The sequence below is a fragment of the Mastigoproctus giganteus genome, chromosome 3 (genome assembly GCF_048544385.1).
Source record: "Mastigoproctus giganteus isolate SK-2022 chromosome 3, ASM4854438v1, whole genome shotgun sequence".
Classification (NCBI taxonomy): Eukaryota; Metazoa; Arthropoda; class Arachnida; order Uropygi; family Thelyphonidae; genus Mastigoproctus; species Mastigoproctus giganteus.
Window position 1 is genome coordinate 44115525 of NC_143577.1, and position 25672 is coordinate 44141196.

Here is a 25672-nt window from a genome sequence, read left to right on the forward strand (position 1 = left end):
TTTGGCCATATTGACAAAAATGGAAAATATACCTTTATAATGATTATATCAAAGCCGTTTACTTTAGCTGATATTTTAAATTTTAAAATCATTTTGACAATCATTTCTGAAATAAAAAAGATACCAAATACAAACTAAACCGATCATCATGAACATGATTACTAAATCTGCTTCTTTTTTTGCTAAAATTTGTTTTACTGAATTTAATGCAGAGCACACAATAAATTTTTCTAAATAACTGAATTATTTATCATTCTTCCATCTTGAAGTCATAACAAATGGGTTGCTTCAGAGTTGCTTGATGTTGGAATTGTAACTAACCATCACGGGTGACATATTTTTCTCACATATAATGCCATATTTCACAGTAAATTTGTAAATGTTTGGATATTTTGTTCTTCTTGAGTTATGGGAGTTGGCTGCACATCTATTAACGACGCACTTCCTCTCATGGCATCGCAAAATTGGGACTGCGGATCTATTTCGGCCAACGGTTTTGAGTCCTGCACTATCTCCGGTCCTTGAGTTTGCTGCCTCAGTAGATTCCGACGCCATTTGGCTCGAGCATTCTGAAACCACACCTACAAATTTGTACATAAGCACAATATCTTGACATGCACTTTTATATTACCAATTTTTAATGAATAATATATATATATATAAATATAAAACACCACAAATATAAATTTACTTAACGTTACTAGCTTTTACACTTTCCAGAACTGAAGGAATTAAAATTATAAAATATTAGCTTTTTTACAATTATTATTTTTTTATGAAATTAAGTTTGACGCTTTTATAAGTTAGAATATGAAAAAAAAACAATAATTTACAATGATCTGAGTATTGAAAGCCATGAGTTGAATACGTTTCTCATAATCGCTTACTAATATCATAAGACATCATATCAAATATGATATGCTCCGTTTCGTGGAGCATATTCCAAACATTTGAATTGGTTGAAAGTTAAAATTTTAATATTTCTTCTTCTTAATTAATTAGAGTTGGAATTTTATTTTTTAATGCATTATGTACGCTGTTTCGAGTGGTGGTCCAATTTATTTATTATTTTTTTAATAAAACTATATACTGTATGATAACGCTCATTTTTAAAATGTGGCATAGAGTAAAAAAAATATGTGGAGGTTCTACAGTCTCGAAACTTTATTAGACAGTCATCTCCCTTTATGCCTATAATTACTCCCCATGGAAGGATTTAGGACAAAAGCTGGCTTTTTTCTTCGTCCTTCCATATAATTGCAATTTCAACACCTTCTTGAATTACACCTCTCCCGGAGGCAGCCGTCCCTGAAGAAAACCCCACTTAAGAGTATTCTTCTGCTTTAAAATAAAAAATATAATATTCTTAAAACTTAATATTCCTTTAAAATTCCCAAAAATAGCCTATACTACCCTTTTCAAAAAATCCACAACGTTTATTTTAAATCCATAATGAGATCGCAGATCCACTACAAGAAAAAAATTACAATAAATTATTAGCATTTGTCCGATTTTACGAAAATTAGCGGGTCTCGACTACTCAAGTTGTCTGACCAACTTTGAAAATGTGGGTGACTAAACAAGAAAAACAGAGTCGAAAGGCAGTGCATGCAGAAATGCTGCCCACCGAATAACGCTAGTCTTGTCTATGCATTATATTGCAAAACTATTTGAACACTCCTGGGATTTGGGAAAAAATTAACCGAATCCAAGTGTCAGGAATAGGTAAAGCATATCAGCGAAATACAGCAAATAAGTTGAGGGCATTTGAGCTTAGAGACTTCCAACGGGGTGGAGGGCATTAGAGGATAACTCATAATAGCAATCAGTCATGCTACTTCAGCTCGGAAACGTTTCGAGCTGACCACAGAAATTGATGAAACGAGACTGTAGACCCCTTAGAAGAGTGGTACGTAGATCCCGTCACTCATCATTGAATACTGTCAACCAGTGGTTCAGGTAAAAACTGTAGCCATTATCAACCCACTGCAGGATGGAAGCCTCCTCCTCAACAATTCATGCTGAGGGAAATGGACCATAATCTGCCACGCTGGTCAAGTGCGGGTTGGCAGATCGACCGTATTTAGCAGTTAGGGACTTGAACCCCGGTATACTCAAAGAGCGCGTGCTACTGCACTTCCGTTCCTGACCACTCGGCTAGGGGTTCAGGTAGGCCGCAGGAACTGATATTAGTGCAAGGACGATACTTAGGGATTTTACGGAAAGAGTTCAGAACACGAGCCAAACATCACAAAGCACAATACGAACTTGCCTGGTGTACAACCCATCTTAATTCTTACGTGTAGAGGTGCTTACACGTAGAACGCAGGTAACCGCTTACCTGGAATCAGCAGCGATTTGCAGGTGAATTTTCTCACTGGCTATAAACACAATAGAAAGCAGTTGACCAGTGCAAAACTTTACCCCATCGCATGCCGAGAAGTTGCATTGGTCAGTTGCTTTCTATGTGTTCACAGCCAGTGAGAAGCTTCCGCTTTATGTTGCTGCTGGTTTCCGGTAAGTGGCTACCTGCGTTCTACGTGTAAGTACCCTAACGTTGGGAAGCTGTGCTGTGTAGTGACGAATCGCAAGACACTTTTCTGATCGGTTTTTTTTTTTTTTTTTTTTCTGTCCCTGCAAAATTCTGCAGAGGTGCTCTCACGTTTGGGATTATTTCTGATAGTTTGGGCTTGGACCATTGGTCTCGTTTTTGGAACAATGAATTGCATGCAGTTTATTGATAGTCTAAATAATTCCGCTCTTCCTACATAATGGCAGCATTATAGGAGCGTTCATTTGAAGACATGCACGTGAAAAATCTTTATTGGCCTGCGAGTCCCTACCTTACCCCCGCCCTCTTGGGTAGCACAGTTGGTAGGATCGCCGCCCCCCCCCCGACACTGGGTGAAAAAGACCTGAGTTTGAGATCCGTCGATGACAGGGAGGAATTTTTATGAGCCGTTTTCGCAACGTGGCTGTGTTTGTCAGTCTCAGACGACGGTAGCATGGGTTTTTTTTTTTCCCAGAAAACAGAAAATCAACCTTAGAACACACACAATTTATAGACAGTATACACGGCGCAATATGGCCTTAGTCGCTGATGCTCTTAAAACTCTACAATAACAACAATATCTCCTCTTAAACCTGGTTCGTTCCTGGTTCGAGGCTGCTCTGTTCCTAATGTTCCTGGCTACTCCGTCAAAGGAGGAATAAACCGAACATCACAAGGTTCAATATAAAAAAGGCCATCTGGGAAACCTATATCGGGGATGTCAGTATGGATAAACGTCGTGAGTTAACCGACTTTGAAAGAGGGATGATAGTGGGTGCCCGACGAATGGGTCACTCTATCGCGGAGGTGGTACAGAAATTGCACCATCCCCGTTCGACAGTATCAAGAGTGTACCCTACTAGCCGAAGGCTGTTCAGGGGTGATGCATAAGCAGTAAATTGAGTAGATAATAATAATAATAATAATAATATATGGAATTCCAAAGACCCAATTGCAAGATGCTCCAGATTTAAATATAAATCTTTATCCATATGACCATACAGGAAAGATAACACCTGATTATCCAGGAAAAATAACATTGATTAGATATCCAGTCTGCCTTCGACTGCATTGACGTCTAGCCCCTCTTTCAGCTATATGAGGAGGGATACCAGATTAAAGAAAATATCCTTGAATTCTTGAAGTCGCTTCTTACATCCAGGGGTTCTTCACCTGATGGTGAATAAAACATCCTTCACTAGGAAAGCCAGTGAAGGTGTTTCACAGGGCGGAGTTCTTTCTGTGCTCCTCTTTACTGCTGCAATCCACCCATTCATGTGCCAGGAAATGGATTTTATCAGGTATGCAGATGATTTGAAGCTCCTCTATCGGATCCATGGGACCGACCTACGTTACACTACTCACCCCTCACACATACTTCAGAAATGACCAAAATTCTAAACTGAAGAAAAGTCTCAGAACGGATCTTCACCCACCGCTTACTCGTCACCATTAAAATGATAGCGGGTGAAATCAATACGCCAAGTTTTTGGCAGATTTGTAACTGGAGAATCCCCCCCAAAACCCTTAAGTGCCCTCCCTTCTTTACAGTCCATGGCATGGAGGCTCAAGAAGGGCGACAGATTCCTGCCAATGGAGATGCTCCAAAACGTCCAAGATATGGATGCTGACTACAATAAATTCATTGAGGACAAAGCCTACAGAAGACGTATCATCAGGGAGCAGCTCTCGTCCTCAACCGAGTGACTGTCACTGTTTTTCCTTGATCTGTATTGTAAAAAAAAAAAAAAAATCTGTTTTCATGTGTTTACGACTTATTTTTTTTTTAGAGTTTTAGTTCCTTTCTATGTTAAAAAGAAAATCGAAATTCTATATAGGAAATCCATATGCCAGGACCACATTACAATACGGCCCAAACCAACCATCGTAAAATCAGTGTTATTAAGGCATTGTTGGATAGGGCTGGGTCCCACTGCAGCACCTCCGAGGATAGAAAAGAAGAAATTAAACGTGTCACTGCGGATCTCAGAAAATGCAGCTACCCTCAGACGATCATAGATAAATATATCCGAGAAGCGAAGCACGGACGAAGAGAACCGTTTACACCAGTTGCCACTGCATACATTCCCTACTATCCGGGCCTAACTAAGCGTATAGCTCGGTTATTGCGCGATTGCCAGACACGCTGTGTGCAGCTCCCAGGGCGGAGTTTGCACACAGTTGTGTCACAGGTCAAGGACCCCATACCAAGGGAATGTACAAGTGGGGGATCATATATGAGATGAGGTGCCCGGATTGTGGGGAATGTTATGTTGGTGAAACGAAACGTCGGTTTAAAGATCGTCTGGGAGAGCATATGAACCCGATAAAGACCGCGGATTATGGGAAAGTCTGTTCTGTGGCGGAACATTTTTGGGAGGAGCACCATCAAATATCCCCAGACGAAGCTGTTATCGTCGACCGGGCACATAGATTTTGGGACCGCAAATGATTCGAGAGCTTGCGGATTTGCTCCTCTGAGAGCAATACCATTAATATAGACAGAGGAATCCGCATTCATCCCCTCTTCGAGGCTGTGGTTCTTGGACGGGATGAGCGATTCCGCCTGGCACGCTCTCGAGCCATTTCCGGTTCCAGTGCACATGGGGAGAATACTGCCCATTCTCCCGTAGAAACACGTGCTGTGAACCATGAGCCTGCTGATATTTAAGGATGTGCTGTACGATAAACCTCACTGTTAAAAAAAGGAGGCAGATGCCTCTGAAAACTACGGTGTTTTAGCGCTTTTATCATCCTGTGTTTTATCTACATTGTTTATTGTAATTTATTCCATTACAGTTTAAAATTTTATATTTTATTGTACAGACAGTTACCTTTTTATCAGTTTTATCCGATGTAATTATATCATTCTATTTATTTCATTTATTTGTATCATTATTATTTTAATATAACAGAACCCTATTTATTTATTTAATAACGGTTTGATGTAGGATTTTGCAATTATTATGAAGCTGCTTCTAACGATGGTTTGGAAAAATTTAGAAATCAGCTGAATCAGCACTTAATAGAGGGGTAGTTTTTTTCAATACGAAAAATACTAATATATCTATTATTATTATACTAATATATTATATCTGACCTACTTAAGACATAAAATTTTATCTGTTAACAGTTTAAACAGATAAAACTCGCGGAAGTTTCTGAGTTCCTGATCTGAGTTTCTGATCTGTGTCACAAAAGAATATATTCAGATGACGTGCTCAAGAATAGCGTATATACACTGTGCTGCCTCTCTATTAGGTACACCTATCTAGTAGCGTTTTGAGCCTCCTTTTACCTTCAAAACAGCCTGAATTCGTCTATGCATGGATTGAACAAGATGCTGAAAATGTTGTGCTGACACGAGTGTGTCACGCAGTTCCCTGAGATTCGACGGAGGCGTAGGCCTACAGCGAACAGCCCTTTCCAGCTCATCTCAAAGGTGTTCAATAAGTTTGAGTTCCGCGGACTGAGCGGGCCACTGAAGCAAAGAAAAGTCATTGTCATGTTCCTGGAACCATTCCATAGTGATTCGGGCTTTGTGCACAGGCGCATTATCCTGCTGGATGTAACCATCTGACTGAGGATAAATTGCAAACATGAACGGATGCACTTGGTCAGCAACGATGTGGCGTTCAGACATAAATCTATGGGTATCAATGGACCCAAAGTGTGCGAAGAAAACATTCCCCACACCATAACACTGCCCGAACCACCTTGCACAGTAGTCGTCAGACATGAGGGGGGGTCCATAGATTCATGTTGTTTTCACCAAATTCTGAGCCTTCCGTCAACATGATGCACCAGGACTTTCGACTCGTCAGACCAAGCAACTGTTTTCCAATCCTCGATAGTCCAGTGCTGGTGTTGCTGTGCCCACAGGAGGCGTGCTCTCTTGTTCTTCATTGATAACAAAGGTACGCGATGTGGCCGGCTGTTGTAGCCCATTCGCGACAGAGTGCGTCTAGTGGTCTGTTGCGTTGTTTTGTTCTGCGCACCAAGGTTGTATTCCGACGTGATGTGCGACATTGTGGCCCGTCTGTTTGCTGGCAAAATTCTAGCCATCCTACCCTGATCTCTCATCAACAAGCGATTTTCTTCCACAGGAGTGCCATTGAGAGGATGTTTTCTGTTCGTTGCACCATTCTCGATACACCATTGAAACTGGTGCGTGAAAGGTTCAGGAGAACTGCCGTTTCAGAGATGCTTTGTCCAGATCGTCTTGCACCTACTACCATGCCACGTTCGAAGTCCGTTAGATCACCCCTTTTCCCCATTCTTGCTACGGTTTGTACGCTTAACTGATACTAGTAAGTTTGTTCTGCTGCATTTATATCCATAACTGTGGTCATGTGACTTGCAACGTTGTGGGACAAACCATTTGTGTGCAGAGCAGGGGTGTACCTAATAAAGCGGCAGCACAGTATATATATATACTTTTCGCATATGCTTTAGTCTTCTCTTCATGTCTGTATGCTTTTATATTCAAAATTTTATGCCCACAAATTCTTAGTTTATTCTAGGAGAACTGGAGTATTATTTGATAATTTATTTATCCCTATTTTGTGTTACAATTGTTGGGAGATAACAGCAAGAAGGGAGGGAGAACACATAAGCCAGAGGCTTTTTAGGGGGTGTTCCCTTTGAAAAAGGTAATAAAACCCGACCTGAAATTACACAGGTGTTATTTAACAGATACATCAAATTACCGGGCTAGCGAGGTGGGTAAAGTGCCTGCCTGGCAACCCAAAGGTCGGGTTCGAATCCCCCCTCGGGCTTGGATCAAAGTACTGCAAAAACCTTGGGAGGTGCATTATGGCCACAGAAGCCGATGCGCCAACAACTACCAGAAAAAAAAAAAAAAAAAATCGGACATGTTTCTACATTCCATTACAGAGACTTCGTAAACCAACCACACATGTCTTGTGGTTAACAACAGTACTTATAATTACATTGTGAACAACACTTTTACAATAACAAGTATGAAAGAAAAAAATTATGAAATAATTTCGTAGAGTGTTACAAGCTTTTTGACAGCTATTCCTTCAACTTGTTTACATCATTTCCAAACTGGTATGCATTGTGGAAAGTTCAGGAGTTGAGTGGACGGTGATTTAGATCAGACATCCCTGGTGATGTGTTCAGTTAGGAGCTTCTTGAACCTGTTTAGTGAAATGGCATTTTTGATATTTTCAGGAAGATTATTCCAGATTTTTGCGCCTCTGTATTTTATATTTTTCTGACCTATGGCTTTTCTAAAACGCGGAACCTTCAGGTTCGCTTCATTTCTTAAATTATATGTTATTCCTTCTTCTTTATTGTTATGAAAAAGGATCTGAAGAGAGGAGGAAAGTTTGGTGTTTTCAAAGCATTGTAGACAAAGACCGCATCAGCTTTTTGTATCAGTTGGTAGATGCTTTAAGAGCTCGCTTCCTTATATCTCGAAGTCACCGATGCATTCCAGGGAGGGCCCAAAATTGAACGAAAACATCTATTGACAATTGAATTGATTCTCGCAAAGTTATCTTGACCGGTCGTACCCCATGAGATGATTCCATATGTGAAGTGAGGCTGTATTAAGGAAAGGAATACTAGTCTGAGAAGGGAAGGAGGTACCCAGGCAGAGGCTCGGGCGAGTATTTCTGCTAGTTAGTGACGAAGTCTTCTTTCGTAAGGTGATCATTTGTTTATCCCAACTCAGCTTGTCATCTAGCCAGATTCCTAGAAACTTGGTATCATTCACCCTTTCGAGTTGTTTTCCTTTGTATGTTATTTCGAAATCAATATTTAATGGTTTATTTTTCGTCCTAAACACCATATATTTGGATTTTTCTGGGTTTAGTATAAGCTGATTCTTTTGAAGCTAACTATGCATTTCAGAGAGCAGGGCAGAGATCTTTCATTGAAGCTGGTTAGGGTCTGTATCAGTGATTAGAATGGAAATGTCATCGGCATACGCTACTAGGTGGGAAGATGGAAGATGAGAGAGAAATTCATTAATGTAAAGAACAAATAGGAAAGGTCCGAGAAGTGAGCCTTGAGGTACTCCCCTGGAGAAATAAGAAATGTCTGAAAAATACTGGTTTGTTTTAATCACAAATGGCCTATCAGTAAGGTAGTCTTCAAGGAGAAGGTTAATTTTTCCTCTCAAGCCAAGATTGTTGAGCTTGTTGAGTAGGATTTTATGATTTATGCAGTCAAAAGCTTTTGATAGGTCTAGAAATAGTGCTATTGCATAGTGACCCTTTTCAAGACAGTCCGTGATCCTAGAGCAGAAGTCAACAGTTGCCAGGTCAGTGGATCTTTTTGAACGATAAGCGTACCGTTGTTGATGGATAAGCTGATTGACTTCCAGAAAGCCCATGAGTCTGCCGTGAAGAATTTTTTCGAATAATTTTCAAAAACTGAGAGTAGAGCTATTGGACGAAAATTGTTGATAGAGTTGCAGTGTTTCCCCTTAGAACAGGAACAATGACTGCTTTTTTTAATTGAGACGGGAATTTACCAGATTGAAAGGAAAGATTGTAAATATACTTCAGTGGTGTTAGAATTGAGTTAAGGACCTTTTTGTTGGCTTTGATGAAATATCTCCAGAGCAGGAGATATTTCATCAAAGCCAGGGGCTCCCTTTACTTTTAATTGATGTCCTGCTTCTAAAATCTCTTGATCTGAGAGCGGAGCGAGAAAAAAAGAGCTCCTCATTGAGTGCCTGACACATTCTCTCGTTGCATTATCTCTAGAGTCAACTTCGTCTTTAAAAAGGTTATTCACACTTGAGATAGTGATTACAGAAGGCTGCGGCTTTTTTCTGGTCATCTGAAATGAGTACCTCGCTCTCAACTACATCTCCAACGTAGCTCTGTGATTTCGTTTTCCTTCCAGATAGTAGCTTGTCCAAGACTGTCCACTTTTCCCTGCTTGTAATGACGCCTTTAAGTTGGGAACTATAATATTTCCTTTTCTCCGACCGAATATTGTCGGTGACTTTGTTTCTGTACGTTGTGTATTTGTTTTTATCCGCCTCCTTTCGTGTTTCTCTAGCAATTCTTGCAAGTTTGTCCCTTTTCTTTACCATGTTACAAATTTTGTTTGAGATAAATGGGCATAATTTCCGTCTTGGCCTAGTGGTCTTTTTATTCCCTTGGATCCTGATGTATGACGCGTATTTTTCGTAACTGTTTAGGATTTGCTCAAAGAAGAAGTTCGTCGCAATTTCAGGATCATCTGTAGCAATCACCCCATCCCACGAAAACTGCTGAAGGTCATAACAGAGCTGATTGAGAGAGCCTGGAGTGACAGATCTGTAAGTGTGCATGATCTCTTCCACAATTTCTTCATTTTAAATTACCATTAAGATGGGACGATGATCAGAAATGGTTGCATCCAGTACTGCATAAGTTTGTGAGCATTCCCCAATTGCAAAGTCAAGAAGGGAATTGTGGGACTCTCCTATTCTAGTCTGGATAATTCCGTCAGTCAGAAGAGAAAAACCATTGGAAGAAATGACATCTAGGAGGTCTTGCACTTGAGAGGAAGAGCTTTGAAGTATGTTAATATTGAAGTCTCCCATCAGCAGAAGACTAAGGGATTTGCTTGTGAAGTGAGATAGAATATTGTCAAGAGTTACAAAGAAACTGTTGACTGAAGCTGAGGGAGGGAGGTCGGTATAGATATCCAATCACCAGAGAGGCAATGCGGATAAAAGTGATTTCACAAGCTTGATCAGGCAGATTTGTGATAGGAAAGGCAGAGCATCGCAGATGATTGTGAACGTAAATAGCAATTCCACCCCCTTTAGAATCACATCTGCAACTGTGAAATAGAGCATAGTCTTGAAATCGGATTGAAACTTCAAGAGAGTACCAGGTCTCAGTAAAAACCATCAGGTCTGGATGAAGATTCCATGATGTCAGTTGAGCGAGGATTTCATCATTATGTTTTACAAGACTGCGTGCGTTCATATGCAATACAGTAATTGCATCTTTTGATGCTGTAGTAAGGCATAAGTTATTTGGTTTAATTGTTGGCAAGTGACATGGCAGAAAGGTATTTTCACAAGATTTAGAGTCATTCAAATTCTGGTAAGATGAAGAGATAGATGAATCATTTATAGAGGTTCTTCCCAGTTGAGATTCCAGAATATCTGAAAAATGCTCGAATTGTCATTCCCGTTGACTAGTTTCGATAGCTAAGTCACTGGCTGATGACCTAGTAACAGGAAGAGGAGGGCGTCTGTAGAAAGGCTGAATAATGGCTCCCTCAGGCCAACAGTGATCCTTTAGTAATAGAACAAAATCCGTTTGTTGACCTGAATATAGAATGAGCTGTACGAATCGTGTTTGGAATTCATTTTTATTACGTTTACTTCTATCTGCAGTTGAGTTCTGATATGCTGTTCTATTTCTGTACCGCACAGTTGGGGCTCGAGTCGCGAGACGAAAATACCCTTGGTTGAACTTTTAGTTCTAGGGACTGCTCTGATTGAAGGGTTGGTAGCTGTTCCCACAACAGCAGGGGTGTGTCGATGTCTTCCTATCTGATTAGAGGCAGATTGATTCCGTTGTCCTCTGATGTGATCTGCCTGCCTCCTGGAGGAAATGACATCTTCTAGGAGTGGATTAACAGATCTATTGCCATATTTACATGCTTTCTGAGATTGACTAGTAACTGGAGCATATACTGGAGGATGTGGAGGTTGCTTTACAGTAGATGCGTAAGTGGCTTCTGCTATAGGAGTCGGTTGAAATGTGGGATTTTCCATAGATTTCGCCAAGTTACTTGTAGGACTGAAGGATCTACTGGAGTTTTGAATAAGATTTGTTAAATCCAAAATTTTTTGTAGTAAGATATAATTTATTTCGCGAAGTTGGGCGTTTTCTGACCTGATTTTTTTAATTTCGTCAAGAAGAGATGCCATCATGGATTTTTCAGTGTCCAGGATTTGAAAAATCATTTTCGTGGTCATCTCATTTGGCTTTTCAACTTGTGAGACTTCGTGGTTAAGAAGGTGAGAGAGTGCCAATGTGCTACCCAAGAGGATGCACCTGCTGTTTATGGTAAGCGCATCACATGTTCTTACCATGCTGTAGAAAGTAAAAGTCTGAACGTGTAACACAGTGGCATCGTCACCGTCCTTACACCAGGTGAAAAAGGCCTAGGTTCGAATCCCGTCGACCACGTGAGGAACTTTAATGGGCTTTTTTCACTTCGTGGCTGAGTTAATCGGTCTCAGGCGTAGATAGCAAGGTTTTCCCCCCACAGAAACTGGGGTTTTTTCGTTCACCAAAATAGGAAATCGACCAGAGAACACACGCAATTTACAGACACAATACACATGGGTATATGTAAGAAATTACCGAGTGACCCCAATATAATAATTTGGTTTGGTTTGTATAAAGTAAGTGGGCAGATACATAGGGTGCTGTATGTGTGCAATTCAATACGAGAATAGGCAAGATGAAATTCATTGAACGTGGTAATTCAATACGAGAATAGGCAAGATGAAATTCATTGAACGTGGTAATTCAATACGAGAATAGGCAAGATGAAATTCATTGAACGTGGTAATTCAATACGAGAATAGGCAAGATGAAATTCATTGAACGTGGTAATTCAATACGAGAATAGGCAAGATGAAATTCATTGAACGTGGTATGATAGTTGCGCCAGACGAGTCAGTATGAGTATATCGGAAACTGCAACATTGCTGGGATTTTGACATACGACTGCGTCTCGGGTGTATCGAGCTTGCCCTGATCAAAGAAACACCCCGCCAATGACGATCCTGTGGCTGAAAACAGCTCGTTGATGCGAGAGGACAATGGAGGCTCGTAGGACTTGTGAAAGGGAAACAAAACATACAGCCAGTCATATAACAACTCAGCAGCCAAAGAAGCATTTCTCATATCAGAACGCACAATTCGTTGTACCTTGTCACGGATGGGGTATCGTAGCCCAAAGACCGAAGTGGGTTTCATTCCTGTCAGCAAAAAGGTACGGTTACAGTGGACTCAGGAATACCAACATTGATAAGGAAGGATTGGAAAAACTTTGCTTGATCTTATGAATACTAGTTTCTCCTGTTTCATAGTGATCCGAGAGAACAGGAATATGGCGAAAATAGCACGTGTTCATAGCTCATTCTGCCAGGTGTCAACAATGGAAGCTGGTGGCGGTGGCAGGTAACGGTGGGGAGGGTTTTTTTTTTTTTTGGTGAATAATGGGCCCTGATACCAGTGGAGTAATATTTGGAAGCCACAGGCTATCAGGAAAATGTTTCTGACTAGACGCATCCTTTCATGGCTGTAGTGTACCCATCTGCGAATGGCTTCTTCCAATAGGATTCTACTACTACTTCTTCCACTACGTCACACGGCCAGAATTATAAAGAACTGGTTCAAGGAACATGAAAGTGAATTCTAGAGGACAGCACGCCCTATCGCCATCCCCAGTCACCACCAGACCTCATGCACTGAGCACCTGTAGGAATGAACTCTTCGGAGTAGAGATCATCGGTCATGAACTTTGCAACAACTTTGGGTAGTGATTGAGTCAATATGGACATGGACCAGCATCGCTGCGGTGCGCTTTCGACACCTTGCTGCCTGTGCCACAACGAATCCCGGCTGTCTGAGAGATAAGTGGCCATTAATATATATGAATATGCACACTATCCTCCAGCACGACGGGGTTGAACTAACGTTCTGATGCGCTGTACATAAGACACATCTTTCAACATGTGTTACAGCACTTCATCATTGGGAAATAATCATCGATTCCATTCCAGAAGACTCATGAGAGGTGCGATAAATATTCTCGACACTGAACAGACAGAAAATGTAGTCGAAAATTTTAAAATAGTAAATAAAGTCGACCTTTGTAGAAAAAGAATAACAAGAAAAGAAAGAAAGAAAGCTCCAAAAAACCAGTGAAACGTTGTTTCTTTGCAGGTTCGGGCGTTTATTTGTTTATTGTGTAAGTAACAGAATTGTCTGTTTTTCTTCACATTCGACATACACCTTGAATACGGGTAGTTATTTAAAAACACTCATTGCTAGCCTCCTGACAGAACTAGGTTTGAGATATCTTCAGTATAGTCAGTGTGTGTCACAGCGCGGTTGAGAAGCGATGCTTAAGTGTAAGAAAACAAGCAGATGTAAATATGATTGATATGAAGGATCCAAAATGAATTCGATTTGCGTTATCAGAAAGAAATTTAAGCATTATTTCGAAAACGATTACTATGGCACTTCATGGAAACTTTGGTTATCTGGGCGCTACTTTTCTTAATTATCTAAGATCCTGTAAATAAATAGATGAAAGCTTTTCTATTTAATGTAAATTATCCACTTTGTTACAAACCTATGTAATACGACTATCTTTTATTGCAAATAGGTTATGTGCCTTCTGAGTGTACTAAGAATCACAACAGCCGTGCATCTGTTTATAGTAAAAATCAAATGTTTTTACTCGAGAAGGTAATTATTAGGCACCACGTGCTTGGCCTCTGGCTAATGCTGAGCTTCGGAAACATGCAATAATCACATTGAACACAGAAAAGAGAAAGAAAAAGTAATGAAGTTAAAATCTTTCTGGGAATCGATTCACAGGCATTCTGAAGTCTGCCAATAGTGACTTGAACTGCGTTTCACATGTGAGTACTCTTTTGGCCACCAACTGTAGGTAAGCTGCTGGATTGCTTTGATCTGTCTTACACAGGTTGTCCTCTGGATATTGCATGTTTCTTATTCTGTGGAGGGAAGGAAGGGAAACCGGGAAAATCCCAAAATCATAATTGGAGAACAATTAACTTAGTATCGACTAGGAAATATCTCCCTGAAGTTTTGTTACGAAGAGACTCGAACACACAACTCTCCATAGTTAAGAACAAGATGCTAATACTTTACTGAGTCGGCCATTAAAACAAATTTTTAAGTATCATTGTAAGATTGTAAGATTATTCCTACTTGTCAGATAACTCGACTTATTCCCGATCTTGAGAATAAGCTGGTATGATACTGTGTTGGATCGCAGTATCTTACCGAATAAAGCAGCATTCTGGGGAATCATGCAGCCTTAATCATATAGCAGTAAAAAATTCTTATTTCAATAATGGTTTTCATAATGTGGGACTATAGCTCCTTTAGCCCCTACCTGTGATCTCCTTTTATCGTCAGTCTTCAGAGTGGACCAGCGTAGCAAGTGGAGCTCCTCAGAGAGATCACTGTTAAGTCACCTCTTATTTCTAATTTTCATAAATGATATTGACTAGGTAACCCAAAGTAAGGTGTCAACATTGTTGATCATTTGAAATATTAAACGTAAGGTTGTGGATTTGGAGATCAGAAATCCAGTAGCTCAAGATGAAAAAGACTTAGGTGATAATTCAGCTTGACATGAAATTTTCTTGCAGTATGAAAAGGGACTAGGAAAGTATATTGTGTCCTGTCTATGATTTATAGAATTTGTGCTGGTAGGAGAAAGGATGTTATTATCCCTCTTTACAAGGCGACGGTTAGACTTCATTTGGAATGTGTTATTGAGGTCTGGAGTTTGCACTTCAAAAGATATATAGAACCTCTAGAAAGGGTTTAGAGAATGGCGACCAACAGCGATGTACATATGCAGAACGCCTAAAATGTGTAGACTGCAAAGTTTGATAGCTAGACATCTAAGACAAAATCTAATTGAGGTATAAAAGGCACTGAAGGGATGGAGCAAAATGGATGCCATAGGTCTGTTCTCCCTCGTAAGTGAGACACGAACTACGGAAAAGAAATATAAAATCTTAGGGAATAACAGAAAGCTGGATCTGATGAAGCTCACCTATAGGCAGCGGGTTGTCGAACAATAGAATAAATCGCCTCAACGAGCAGGGAAGCAATGGCTAAGTTTAAAGCAGAGTTGAGTGATTACCTTGTGGGAATGAGAATGGTACCAATATTTTGTTTTAATTTTTATTATTATTTTATTTTTGGCTGTTGCAAGAAAAGATCGCTTCCTTGCATCATTTGGACGTACTAATACTAATCCTAAACTGGGTAAACACAATTCAAAATTCTTTTTTTATATTTCTACTCTTTAAAGTTTATTGGAAGCTGTTATAATAAAAAATTTAAATAACTCTACTGAGCAATGTTACTTAACGAAATAGAGAATTAAGAGTAAACTGAATTAAATTTACTATCAAACAAAATGTTTGAAGATATCTAAATGCAGAAACTGCATTCGATGAATCGTTTTTAATTAAATTTAAAAATACGATTTTTGTACAGTCATTTTACATCTGTTTTCAACACATTTAAAATCAACCTATCTCTGTTTAAAATTTACTTTCTATAATGCAGTGAAAGCAATCAACAATAAAGTCATTATAAATATTCTGGTTGTCGCACACATGCTCTCGTACAATACCTGTAGAACTCGTTTTGAGAGTCCAGTCTTCTGTGATAGCTGTTTTAAATCCTTTGCATCCGGATTATGGTTGATGGCGAAATAGGATTTCATCGTGCGCAACTGATGATGTTTGAAGGAGGTGCGCATACGTTTCGGCCGTGGGAGGTGTTCGTTCGAAGAGATACTGCTACTCCCACTTCCCGAAGGAGAAGAACAGGAACTTGGTGTCTGTTGTAGAACACTTCTAGAAGTTCGGGGAGAATTGGAATCCGTTGAGCAGAGATCCCCTGATCCTAAGAGAGATTCGCCTACATAAAAGAATGAGGAATTAGTGAAGAAATGCATGTTGCATAATTCTAATACGCTGATTTTTTTCACATTTCATATGGTATTTTAGACAAGCACAGATATGGAATCTCTAAAGAAATACGCATGAATCATATTGTTGATCGACGTTTATGATTTATGTAAACACTAAGCTGACATTCATGGTTCATAAATGTCACTCAACCACAAATAAAGAAATAAATATTAATATATGTCAGCGCCATTATAATGACCCTATGATTTACGAATTCTAAATGATCTACTATGCGTTTCCAGGTCATGCTGTGAACTTGATTATAGGAAAGGAAACGTAAACCACTCAGAGCTGAAGCCTCTAAAAAGAGAAGGTTGACGTAAATTTGACAAGATTACAAATGGATAGTGTAGTGAGTGTAATGAGTGTAGTGAACGCAAAACTACTCGTGTTTACTCATCCAAATTTCTAGAACGTAATGCGCAGCCTTTTACCAAAATAGAGTCCGAAAATAAAATACAGGTATGCCCATTATTTAATTTCTGTAGTATTCCGCATTATTTAAAAAAAAAGTTTGGTTTTGACGTTTAATGTAACATTAATTCCTGTGGCTAAAGCGTGTCAAAAAAAAGTGTCATTCTAATGGTTTAATGTAATTTTTTTCGAAACCCTAAGTTTTAAAAATGCTTTTTAAATGCAAAAGCTGAACAACACTAGAATTCGTGCAAGAAGCATGAAAGAATAAGCTACCGATTTTTAATATCATTTTAATTAGACAATTTCGCCCCCAAATTGGCTCCCTTTCGGTCCCTAAAGTGGTCGAAAGCTGTACACACTTATCTACACATTTCAAACATGATTAATGAAAATAATAGCACACTTTTCCCCGGTCTATAGATTTGCTTACTGCATACATTCATTCGCTCACTGCCTATTTCATGAATAATTATACTATATAAATTGATAAAAAGCATCACGAAATATAAGATATATATTGAGAAATATTATATAATGAGGACTTCAACAAGCTTCGTCCCCTCTGTTTATCTTTTATTCTATTATCAACATTACACTGTAACTACGTTTAATCTAGAAGCATTGCATCTTCAAGTATTCAACCATCAGTCTGCGGAATTGTACATATTACAGGTTTATGTGACGGAAGGTATTTTTCCAATGTTTATTTTCTGCATAACTTTATTCTCTGCGAAAGTAAATAGATAAATCCAAAGGTGTTTGAAAAACTTGGCGCTTTTTCAGGGAGCATACCACGTACACAGATAAGGTTTGAAAACAACCCCAGCCTACGGTTTGAGCATGTTTGGTATCTACCGCCAGCTCTCGAGATTTCAATTATCTCTTAATTTCAGGTGTGCATCTGTCTATCTTTCCAACCTTATTATCTATCTTGGCAGCCAATAAGCAAATTTTTGGTCATAATGGTATGTCTCCATGGAAGTTTCATTTGCCAAACCTTCCAAATCCGACAATCATAGGACCCGATCCGACCCGACTCGACCTTGTACTTTTCCTGATTTCAAGTGGTCACTTTGTAATCATGCAAATAATAAAATGATAAGTTATAAATAAATAAATAAATAGAGAGAGAGAGAGACTTCATTGCAACTAGGTATACATAGATGTAAGTGAAGTTGCAACGGTCCCGTTACTGCCAAAGGCCAGGGGCTCACATCAGAATTATATAATTAATTATTTACATAACAATATAAAACGTAAAAATTAAAAATGTAACATGCTATTATATTTACAATATACATGAATATACACGATTGGCATTTCTCTGTGCCACACGTCGGAAACCAGTTTTCTCGTATAGCACAGGAGGGAGATCTTGGGAGGTGGTGTGGAGTGGAGCACGAGCTTGTTCTTATTGGCTTCTGGGATTCAAACGAGCTGCTAAGACTTCTTTCCTGTAGATTTTATTGCTTAAAAACTTATTCAAATCGGCGTCGAGGTGCTGTACTTCCGGTAGCATTTGATGTAGGAGGAAGCGTTCTGAGATATGAAGTCTTGGATGCTACGAACAGAGCGTCGGGTTGACCGAAGTTCTGGCTTGGGTACTCGCCAGTAACACGAATCCCAAATTGGCAGTTGAGATTTGGTCTGTGACCATCTTAGCTGTGGCTACCAGTCGCTGTACATGTACTTCAATAATATCAGGCAGTCGCTGCATTCCCAGTGAAGTGGCCAAAGTTGTAGTGTTATCCTGTGGTGAGAGACAAGCTTTCCGGTTAGCCAGAATTGTGCGGCGAGGATTGGCTTCTTCGTTGTAGTAGCTTCTGATGCTTACACTTCGGTGGCATAGAGGAGTGGAGAATAAATTATTGTTCTGATGAATTTCTTAATTATATAAGGATCCTTTCCATAGATTAATTGTTATTTAGCTGCTTATCGCAGAGCGACTGCTCTTTACGTGAGCTTGTCTACATGAGCATGAAAGGATAACGAATTTTTGGGTCAAATACTATTCCCAAATTTGCGTGGGTAGAACTGGCAGATATTATTCAACATCGAGTATTGGGGCTGTTGCTGTAGGGGTTGGTTTGAGGGAAAACACCATTAGTTTTGTATTTTGTGGATTCATTGGGAGTTCATACTCGGTAATATGCGATGTTGATGAGACTATTATTAATGCATGTTGTAGCTTCAAGGTGATTGTTGGAAGCAATAGGCGTTAGAATTTTTATGTCGTCTGCGTACGTGATGATTTTTTCATTGTTGCGGACAAGAGGCGCGATGATGGCTGTAAATAACAAGCCAGATAGGCCTCCTCCTTGTGGAACACTAGCAGAGATCGCCTTCTTGTGCGATTGTCCATGGGTATCAATCTGTAATACCCTGTCGTGGAGGAGTGATGCTATGAACTCTTGTGGAACACTAGCAAAGATCGCCTTCTTGTGCGATTGTCCATGTTGTATCAATCTGTAATACCCTGTCGTGGAGGAGTGATGCTATGAACCAGTGGGGTTTCGAACTTTTGGATGTGATCTGACAAGTTAGCTGTTCTAGGCTTTAGGAAAGATTCTTGTGTTCAGAATTCTGTTGAAGATGGACCTTAGCTATTGGAGGATGAACGGGCTGAGGATACTGAAACTTGTACTTAGTATTGTATAAATCTATCCTACGTCGAGAGAAAAGTAACATAGAGCGAAGAGTACATTACAGTAAATAAAAATAAAAATTGTGCTGTACAGTAAAAACAATATGATTTCAAGGTATTTAACATAGCAGAAGCTGTGTAGCCTATTTAATATATAGGTATCATGGCATTTGAATAATTTATCCACTTGTGTGTTTTTTCGGCCAATACAATTTATACCGCAGAGTTTTGCAATGATTTTAGTGCAGTACTCAGAACAGAGCGAATTATTAGTAAAAAGCCAATCTGCCATTTATTTGAGGGATCATTTATAATGAAGAGCCAGTAACTTCTGAAATAGGCAGTCTTATCAATCGTTAATCTTTTAAATAAATGGGAGAGAAACCTTTCGGTGATGGTCATTTGCCTGAAAGTAGCGCAATACTTAGGGAACTCGTGGCTTAAATAGTTTCCTGTATTGTGAGCGCTAAGTCCATTGCAATATTCGGTGCAGCTTAAAATCTGTTGGCCGAAAAAACGAATAAGTGGAAAAAACCTTTACACATATAAAATCATATCGTATACAAAATATATCGTATATATTCAATTACAAGTCTGAACAGAAGTTTCGATGTTGTTAGTGTGTGGTGAATTCTCCACTCTACATGCTCTTTTCTGACATTGTTTGGGCGGACGCACCTGAGAAAAAATTTGTCGATTCCCTGGGTTACTTTTTATTTATTTATTTTATTTACATCAAGTAGAAGTGCATAGTTCTCCCCGAGACGGCAGGGGGTTCCAGGGAGGTAAATACATTAACCAATAAGTATTTGAGAGTGTGCATAGTGTTAGGGTCAGGCGCCACCTGTGGTTTCCCTCATCTGCGCCATTTTTACGCTGTAAAGAAATACAGTACTGTAAATGTCAGAAAGAGGGTATTGCAGTAGTCTGAAGTTATTTTTTGTCAGATTTTCTTGTTTTCCTAAAGAAAATGGATAGTGTTAGCAGGAAAATGGACGGTGCCGAATAATGAATTTCGTAATTCTTAAGGTTCAACTGTAATATGAATTTCGAAAGATATTCCTGAGTACCTTATAATCGAAAATTATATTCGCGTGCTTCAGTTATAAGTTTCAACTTCCTGGTTTCGATCTCACTGTAATCGAAATTATGGTCAGTACAAGTCTTTCTATTTTCTGTGTACTATTTACGAACACATTTATATTTTTATTTATTTTATATTAATATATTTTTTTAAAATTTTATTCAGTTTGGCTCCGAACTTATTTATAGATAGATATATTATATATATATAAGAAAAGAGAAATCTTTGGAACGGTCCCAGAAATTTTAAAAAATACCTATGATCTTAAGAAGTTAATTACAATCAATAACTTTGTTGTCTGAATCCTGTTATGACAGTAGAAAAGAGCATTATTTTCAGATCAGGTCCAGGAAGAAGTTTGTCAGTGGGGACTACAGTTTCGTCTTCCCTAGCTTTTGTACTTATCGCTATGATTATTTCATTCTTTATTATTTCATTTGTAGTCACTGAGAAACTAGCACAATCCTCTGCTCACTTCTTGGTTCATCATGTTGTTTTGTGATCTTTCATGTAATATTTGTCAAATTATCTTATACGTTATATAGTGTATTTTATTACATTTCTGTCTAATATTTACATTTTATCGTTTACATAAATAATTTCATGTAGAAGTAAAGTATCCTAGTGTAAAAAGAGATGAGCTAATAAGTATCTGCACAACTTTTTGCCTGTATATATCCTATCATCGCGGTACTTCTCTGAATTGATAGTTAAGGTGTAAAAAACTCATTCAGTTTCGTATTGATTATCATACTCCATAATGAAGTTTAAGATCGTTCTTTTTGATCTGTGATACCCGGACTCTATACCAAGCACCTATCTGTGGAGTGTCTACACTTACTGTTATCATTTATGTTAGTGGATCTAGATTTTTAGAAACAATTTCTTGTGTCCACGGGCGCACATTGGGATTTAAGAATAAGATGGCACTGAAAATAGTGAACGATTTTCCCACCGACCCGTTCAACTAGCTGTGTATCCAGTATTCTAGGTTCATATAATTTTTTTAAACATGTCGCAGGAGCGGAAGCCCATAAATAAATGATTATATGGGACGCGAGAAAGAATACTTTTGGGTGTATCGAATGGGTAATTCGAGATTTCTTATCCGATTCAGGGCCGCATAGCGATAGGAATAGCAATAGAAATGTGAGGGGGGTTGCAGCTGTGATTGGGTCCCAAAATTTACTTATATTACAAGTTACTTATATATTTCGGCGATTTATGGTTAAGGAAGTGCTTAAATGGGCCCTGTTCCTGTCGTTAACAGCATGTTAATCCGAGATATTTGTGATGGTTTATCTTTTCGACGATTACAGATTCTATGACGATATATCATTTCTTTTCTATTTATCCTGTTTATATATATATATATATTTTTTTTAAATGTTACAGTGGGAAGATGCATTTAGGGCTAAAGCCTCAAGCTGCGAGAAAATTTAGACCATGTATATATTAAGTGCAATAGCATCATTAATACACAGCCATTTCTGAATTAACAGAATATTTATAAGGCGGCATCGTTTTAAGTTATATGGTTGTCCATATCGTATATGGTTATATACGGTATGGACAAGGTATTAGAAAGTGCTAATTACATTTTTGTTGCTTTTTGATCTTTCATCTTTCTTCTGCTACTATGGACAAGTATAGAAACGCAGTTCCTGATACATGGTCAGGTGTAGTCTCCTGATTACCTGATCATGTATCAATATTTGCTTCAGCTGACATCAGATTCTGCACATTTGCCTCACCTATATTCGACCATTATTCAAATATGTTTCCTCCCACATCTGATGACAGCTGTACCACTTTTTATTTTATTTGTATTTTACTGTACTAATTTTACTTTACAGTTCATCCACCTTCTATTGGCTATGTAATTCAGCCCATAATTTTCTTAATTCATCATAACTTTTAGGATATTAACATTCTTTCATCTTTCCCATATCTACTGCACTTCCTTTTCTGCTATCCTCACCCTTCTAGTTTCTGGCACTCTGTGTAATTTTCACATCTATTCATGCATACTTTATTCAATATATTAATGCAAACATATATATTGTTCGGCTTTAGATATTGTTGCGTCTTTGTACGACGCAAAAAGCTTGAACCACTGCTAGGAAGGGATTCCAGCGCTGCTGCAAATAAGTACTCCTCCCTGTGCCATGCCCAATCGGATAGCATATGTTCACTAATACTCCTGATGTCTCTTGTATGATGCCTTTGATTCCAATAGAACTACTGTTGAGCAAATTTGTAGACATGTGGTGCTCCACCATGGAGGCCAACATCATTTGCCCAGTTAAAAATTGTTTTTCTGTGGGATTAGAGAAATATCATATCATATGTAGAGATCAGAAATTTGCATAGTATTCCGCAACGACTGTGTGTTGCACTATAGTAAGGAGGCCCTACACCATATGTAAATATTTTAGTGCCCCAATACTTCTGATGACATAATATTTATTGTTTGTTTGTTTGAGTGTGTAGTAAATAAATAAAGTAACGACGGAAACAGCAAAGGATTAGAACGAAGGCGAAAACCAAGTAAAAAGTGCATTATGCAGAAAAGGGGATTATTTGAGTAAGCAAAATTTTGAAAGAAAAGAACAAACTCAGTATTACAGTTTTATTTGAAACAAACTCACTGTTATTAGATGCATATCAGTGTTTCCCATAGGGCATTGTCTCTTTAATTAAGAACTATAAACGAGGGTTTCATAACGCTTGAATGATTTTTTTAAGAAACGAAACGAAATGAAAATCAAGGGTTTTCACTCGTCTCCTTCCACCATTTCCATCATCACCCCTTTTCATTTCTGGCAAGATGAAGCTGCAACATCTCCATGTTTATATAAACACAAAGCTGTTCGCTACTGATGTCGCAAGAAGCAGTTAGTGTCGTACTGCTGAACATTTTATTCCAAGTCGATCACCTTACTCGTACGCCTACTCAAATCGCAACAGGCATCTTTAAAGGCAGGAGGGGAAAGGATGTTTTTTTATCATTACGTCGACGTTGCCGAGGTAGACTCATAAACGTCAAGCGTCTTGCCAACTCTTGTGATTGATCGCGAACACGGAAAATCCTGGGAAGCGGCTTATCGCCGTCCTGATACGTTGTCATTGCTAATCCCGGCGCGTAAGACCGCTTCGACACGACAATGCGGCGTTTCACTGATCACGAGCGATGCTCGCGCGCTTGCTTTTCCAGGCCTTCCACGTGCATGTCCCCCTCTCAGAGCCAATTACAGAACTACGCTGGTCTGAGTAGGATTTAGTGCCAAGACGATTTACGCTGGGCAAAGTGTCCCAATAAAAATTAATTCCCCGACAGAAGCAAGCGTGCCGTAAGCGGATCGGAAAACTAGCGGAAACATAATACTGTACAAGTTCGTTGTGCGTCTGTGTGTGTAAAGCTAATTTGTCGCGGTGCGCCGGTCAAAGGATTGTACGGCACCGAACTGCGATTTCCACCCCCTTTCCCCTGCATCAACCACTCTATATCAGCGTTGTTTTGTTGACTCGGATCTAAAGATGAAAGGTCGCATATCGTACGCAGTGGAACGTCCGAACTGGACGCTCATCACTACCTGCTCTAATCTCGTGCGCTCTCTTAATGGAAAACTGTCGAATTTCTGGAGCTTGGTGGGAAAAGGAAAAGGCTGACGGTACGTGTAAAAGAAAATGTTGATAGTTTATTAAAAACTGTCAGGATGTGTTTTTCTTTTTATAGTCAACTCTCCATCAGTCGGCGATCTTTATTGTAGCTAATACATGGGAGTAACGGAGAATTGTGTGGGACAGATAAAGCCACAGAGAATAACAGCGCATACAACAGAATAACAAAAGATAAAAAATAGCTGATAATATCCGTAATAGAAAGTTTGTCTTTATCGCTATCCGTACCCTCCTAGCAAACGTTTGCTGTGTAGGGGTAGATGTTGCTTCTCCTTTTCCTTTACTTAAATAAATAAATAAATTTACTCTTCCGTTTTCTCTTTCTCTTTCTGGAAAGCGTGACTCAGCTTATTACAACAAGATGGAGCGAAATATATCCATCTTATTTTTAAAACTGAATTAATTCATCGAAGCTACAAAACTATTTTCTTAAACGACAGAGCGATCTCAGGCCATAAAGCGTAAATGATTCATGTTTTCTAATGCTCATTGGCTTGCTTCGATTAAAAAAAAAAAAAGGTAAAGCACCAGGAAAAACAACACTGAATGCTCAATCCTGTTCGGAAAGGTCGCAAAACGTTCCAGGCATCAGCGACCGGATTGAAGCCGAAGCCTTTCAAAACGCATGTCAAATGACATAGCTATTTCTTTAATAGGCCTTCTTAAAATAGTTCTCCTTCAGTTTTTCATATATTTTCAATATTCTCTACTGAAGATGTCGGAAAATTGTTTCTCCAAAGGTTAACCTCCAAATTATCTATTCATCACATAATATACTTTCTCTGTTGTCACTGAGAGAACTTTCACCAATTAAAGAAATCTTTTTTTTTTTTTTTTTCCTGCAGGATTTTCTTGTAGCAAGACTAGAGATGTGGATATTTAGTGTTTAGTGAGAAAAATTAAGCTATCCATTATCTACGCAAATAAATAAACATGATAGAACTGCCTAAATTAAAAAAGAAAAGATTTCACTTCAGTAGGTCTCTTCAAATTACGGATACGATCTTTATCTTCATAAGATCATATAACCTTAAAACAAGGAATTTAATAAGATCAGCAACTAAAGCTTCCCAATTTTCGATCTACAGAAAATAAGTGTCTCTTCAGATTTTTGTTTTTAATTAAAGGAGTCTAACTGAATGAGCATACAACCGAAAGATCATTTTGGAGAACAACGCCGTTTCATTAGGCTAGATCGAGAATTGTAAACAAATATCTGTGCACACAGGGATTACTCTGTTACAGCAGTTTTATCTGAGTTAATTTCTATTTATAACTTTCAGAAGCATCCCTGTATTTTGAGGAAGCTAAAAATAGAAAAGAAGGGACGAATACTTTCAAGCTAATACAACATTTGAGACAAATCATATGTCCACTAATTCAAAGTCGTAGTTCTAAAACCATGATCAATTTGTTTTGTTCTCTTCTCATTAGAAAGGTGTTATAACTTACAGTGTAGTAGAATCTAAGTTAGCCGAAACAACTGGGATTGAGGTTTTTTTTTTTTTGATAGTCGATAATTGATTTTAAATGCGG

At 38.8% G+C, this 25672-nt stretch overlaps 1 protein-coding gene across 1 annotated transcript in view; it reads right to left on the reverse strand.

Annotated features, from left to right (window-relative positions):
• Nucleotides 1-362: 362 nt before the first annotated feature.
• Nucleotides 363-25672, reverse strand: part of LOC150087917 (LIM/homeobox protein Lhx9-like) — a 129354-nt gene continuing 104044 nt past the window's right edge. The window contains exons 4-5 of the mRNA XM_090369962.1: nt 15965-16254; nt 363-581 (exon numbers count right to left, since the gene is read on the reverse strand). Coding sequence (XP_090226088.1) covers nt 363-581; nt 15965-16254 — 509 coding nt within the window. The remainder of the gene's footprint in view (nt 582-15964; nt 16255-25672) is intronic.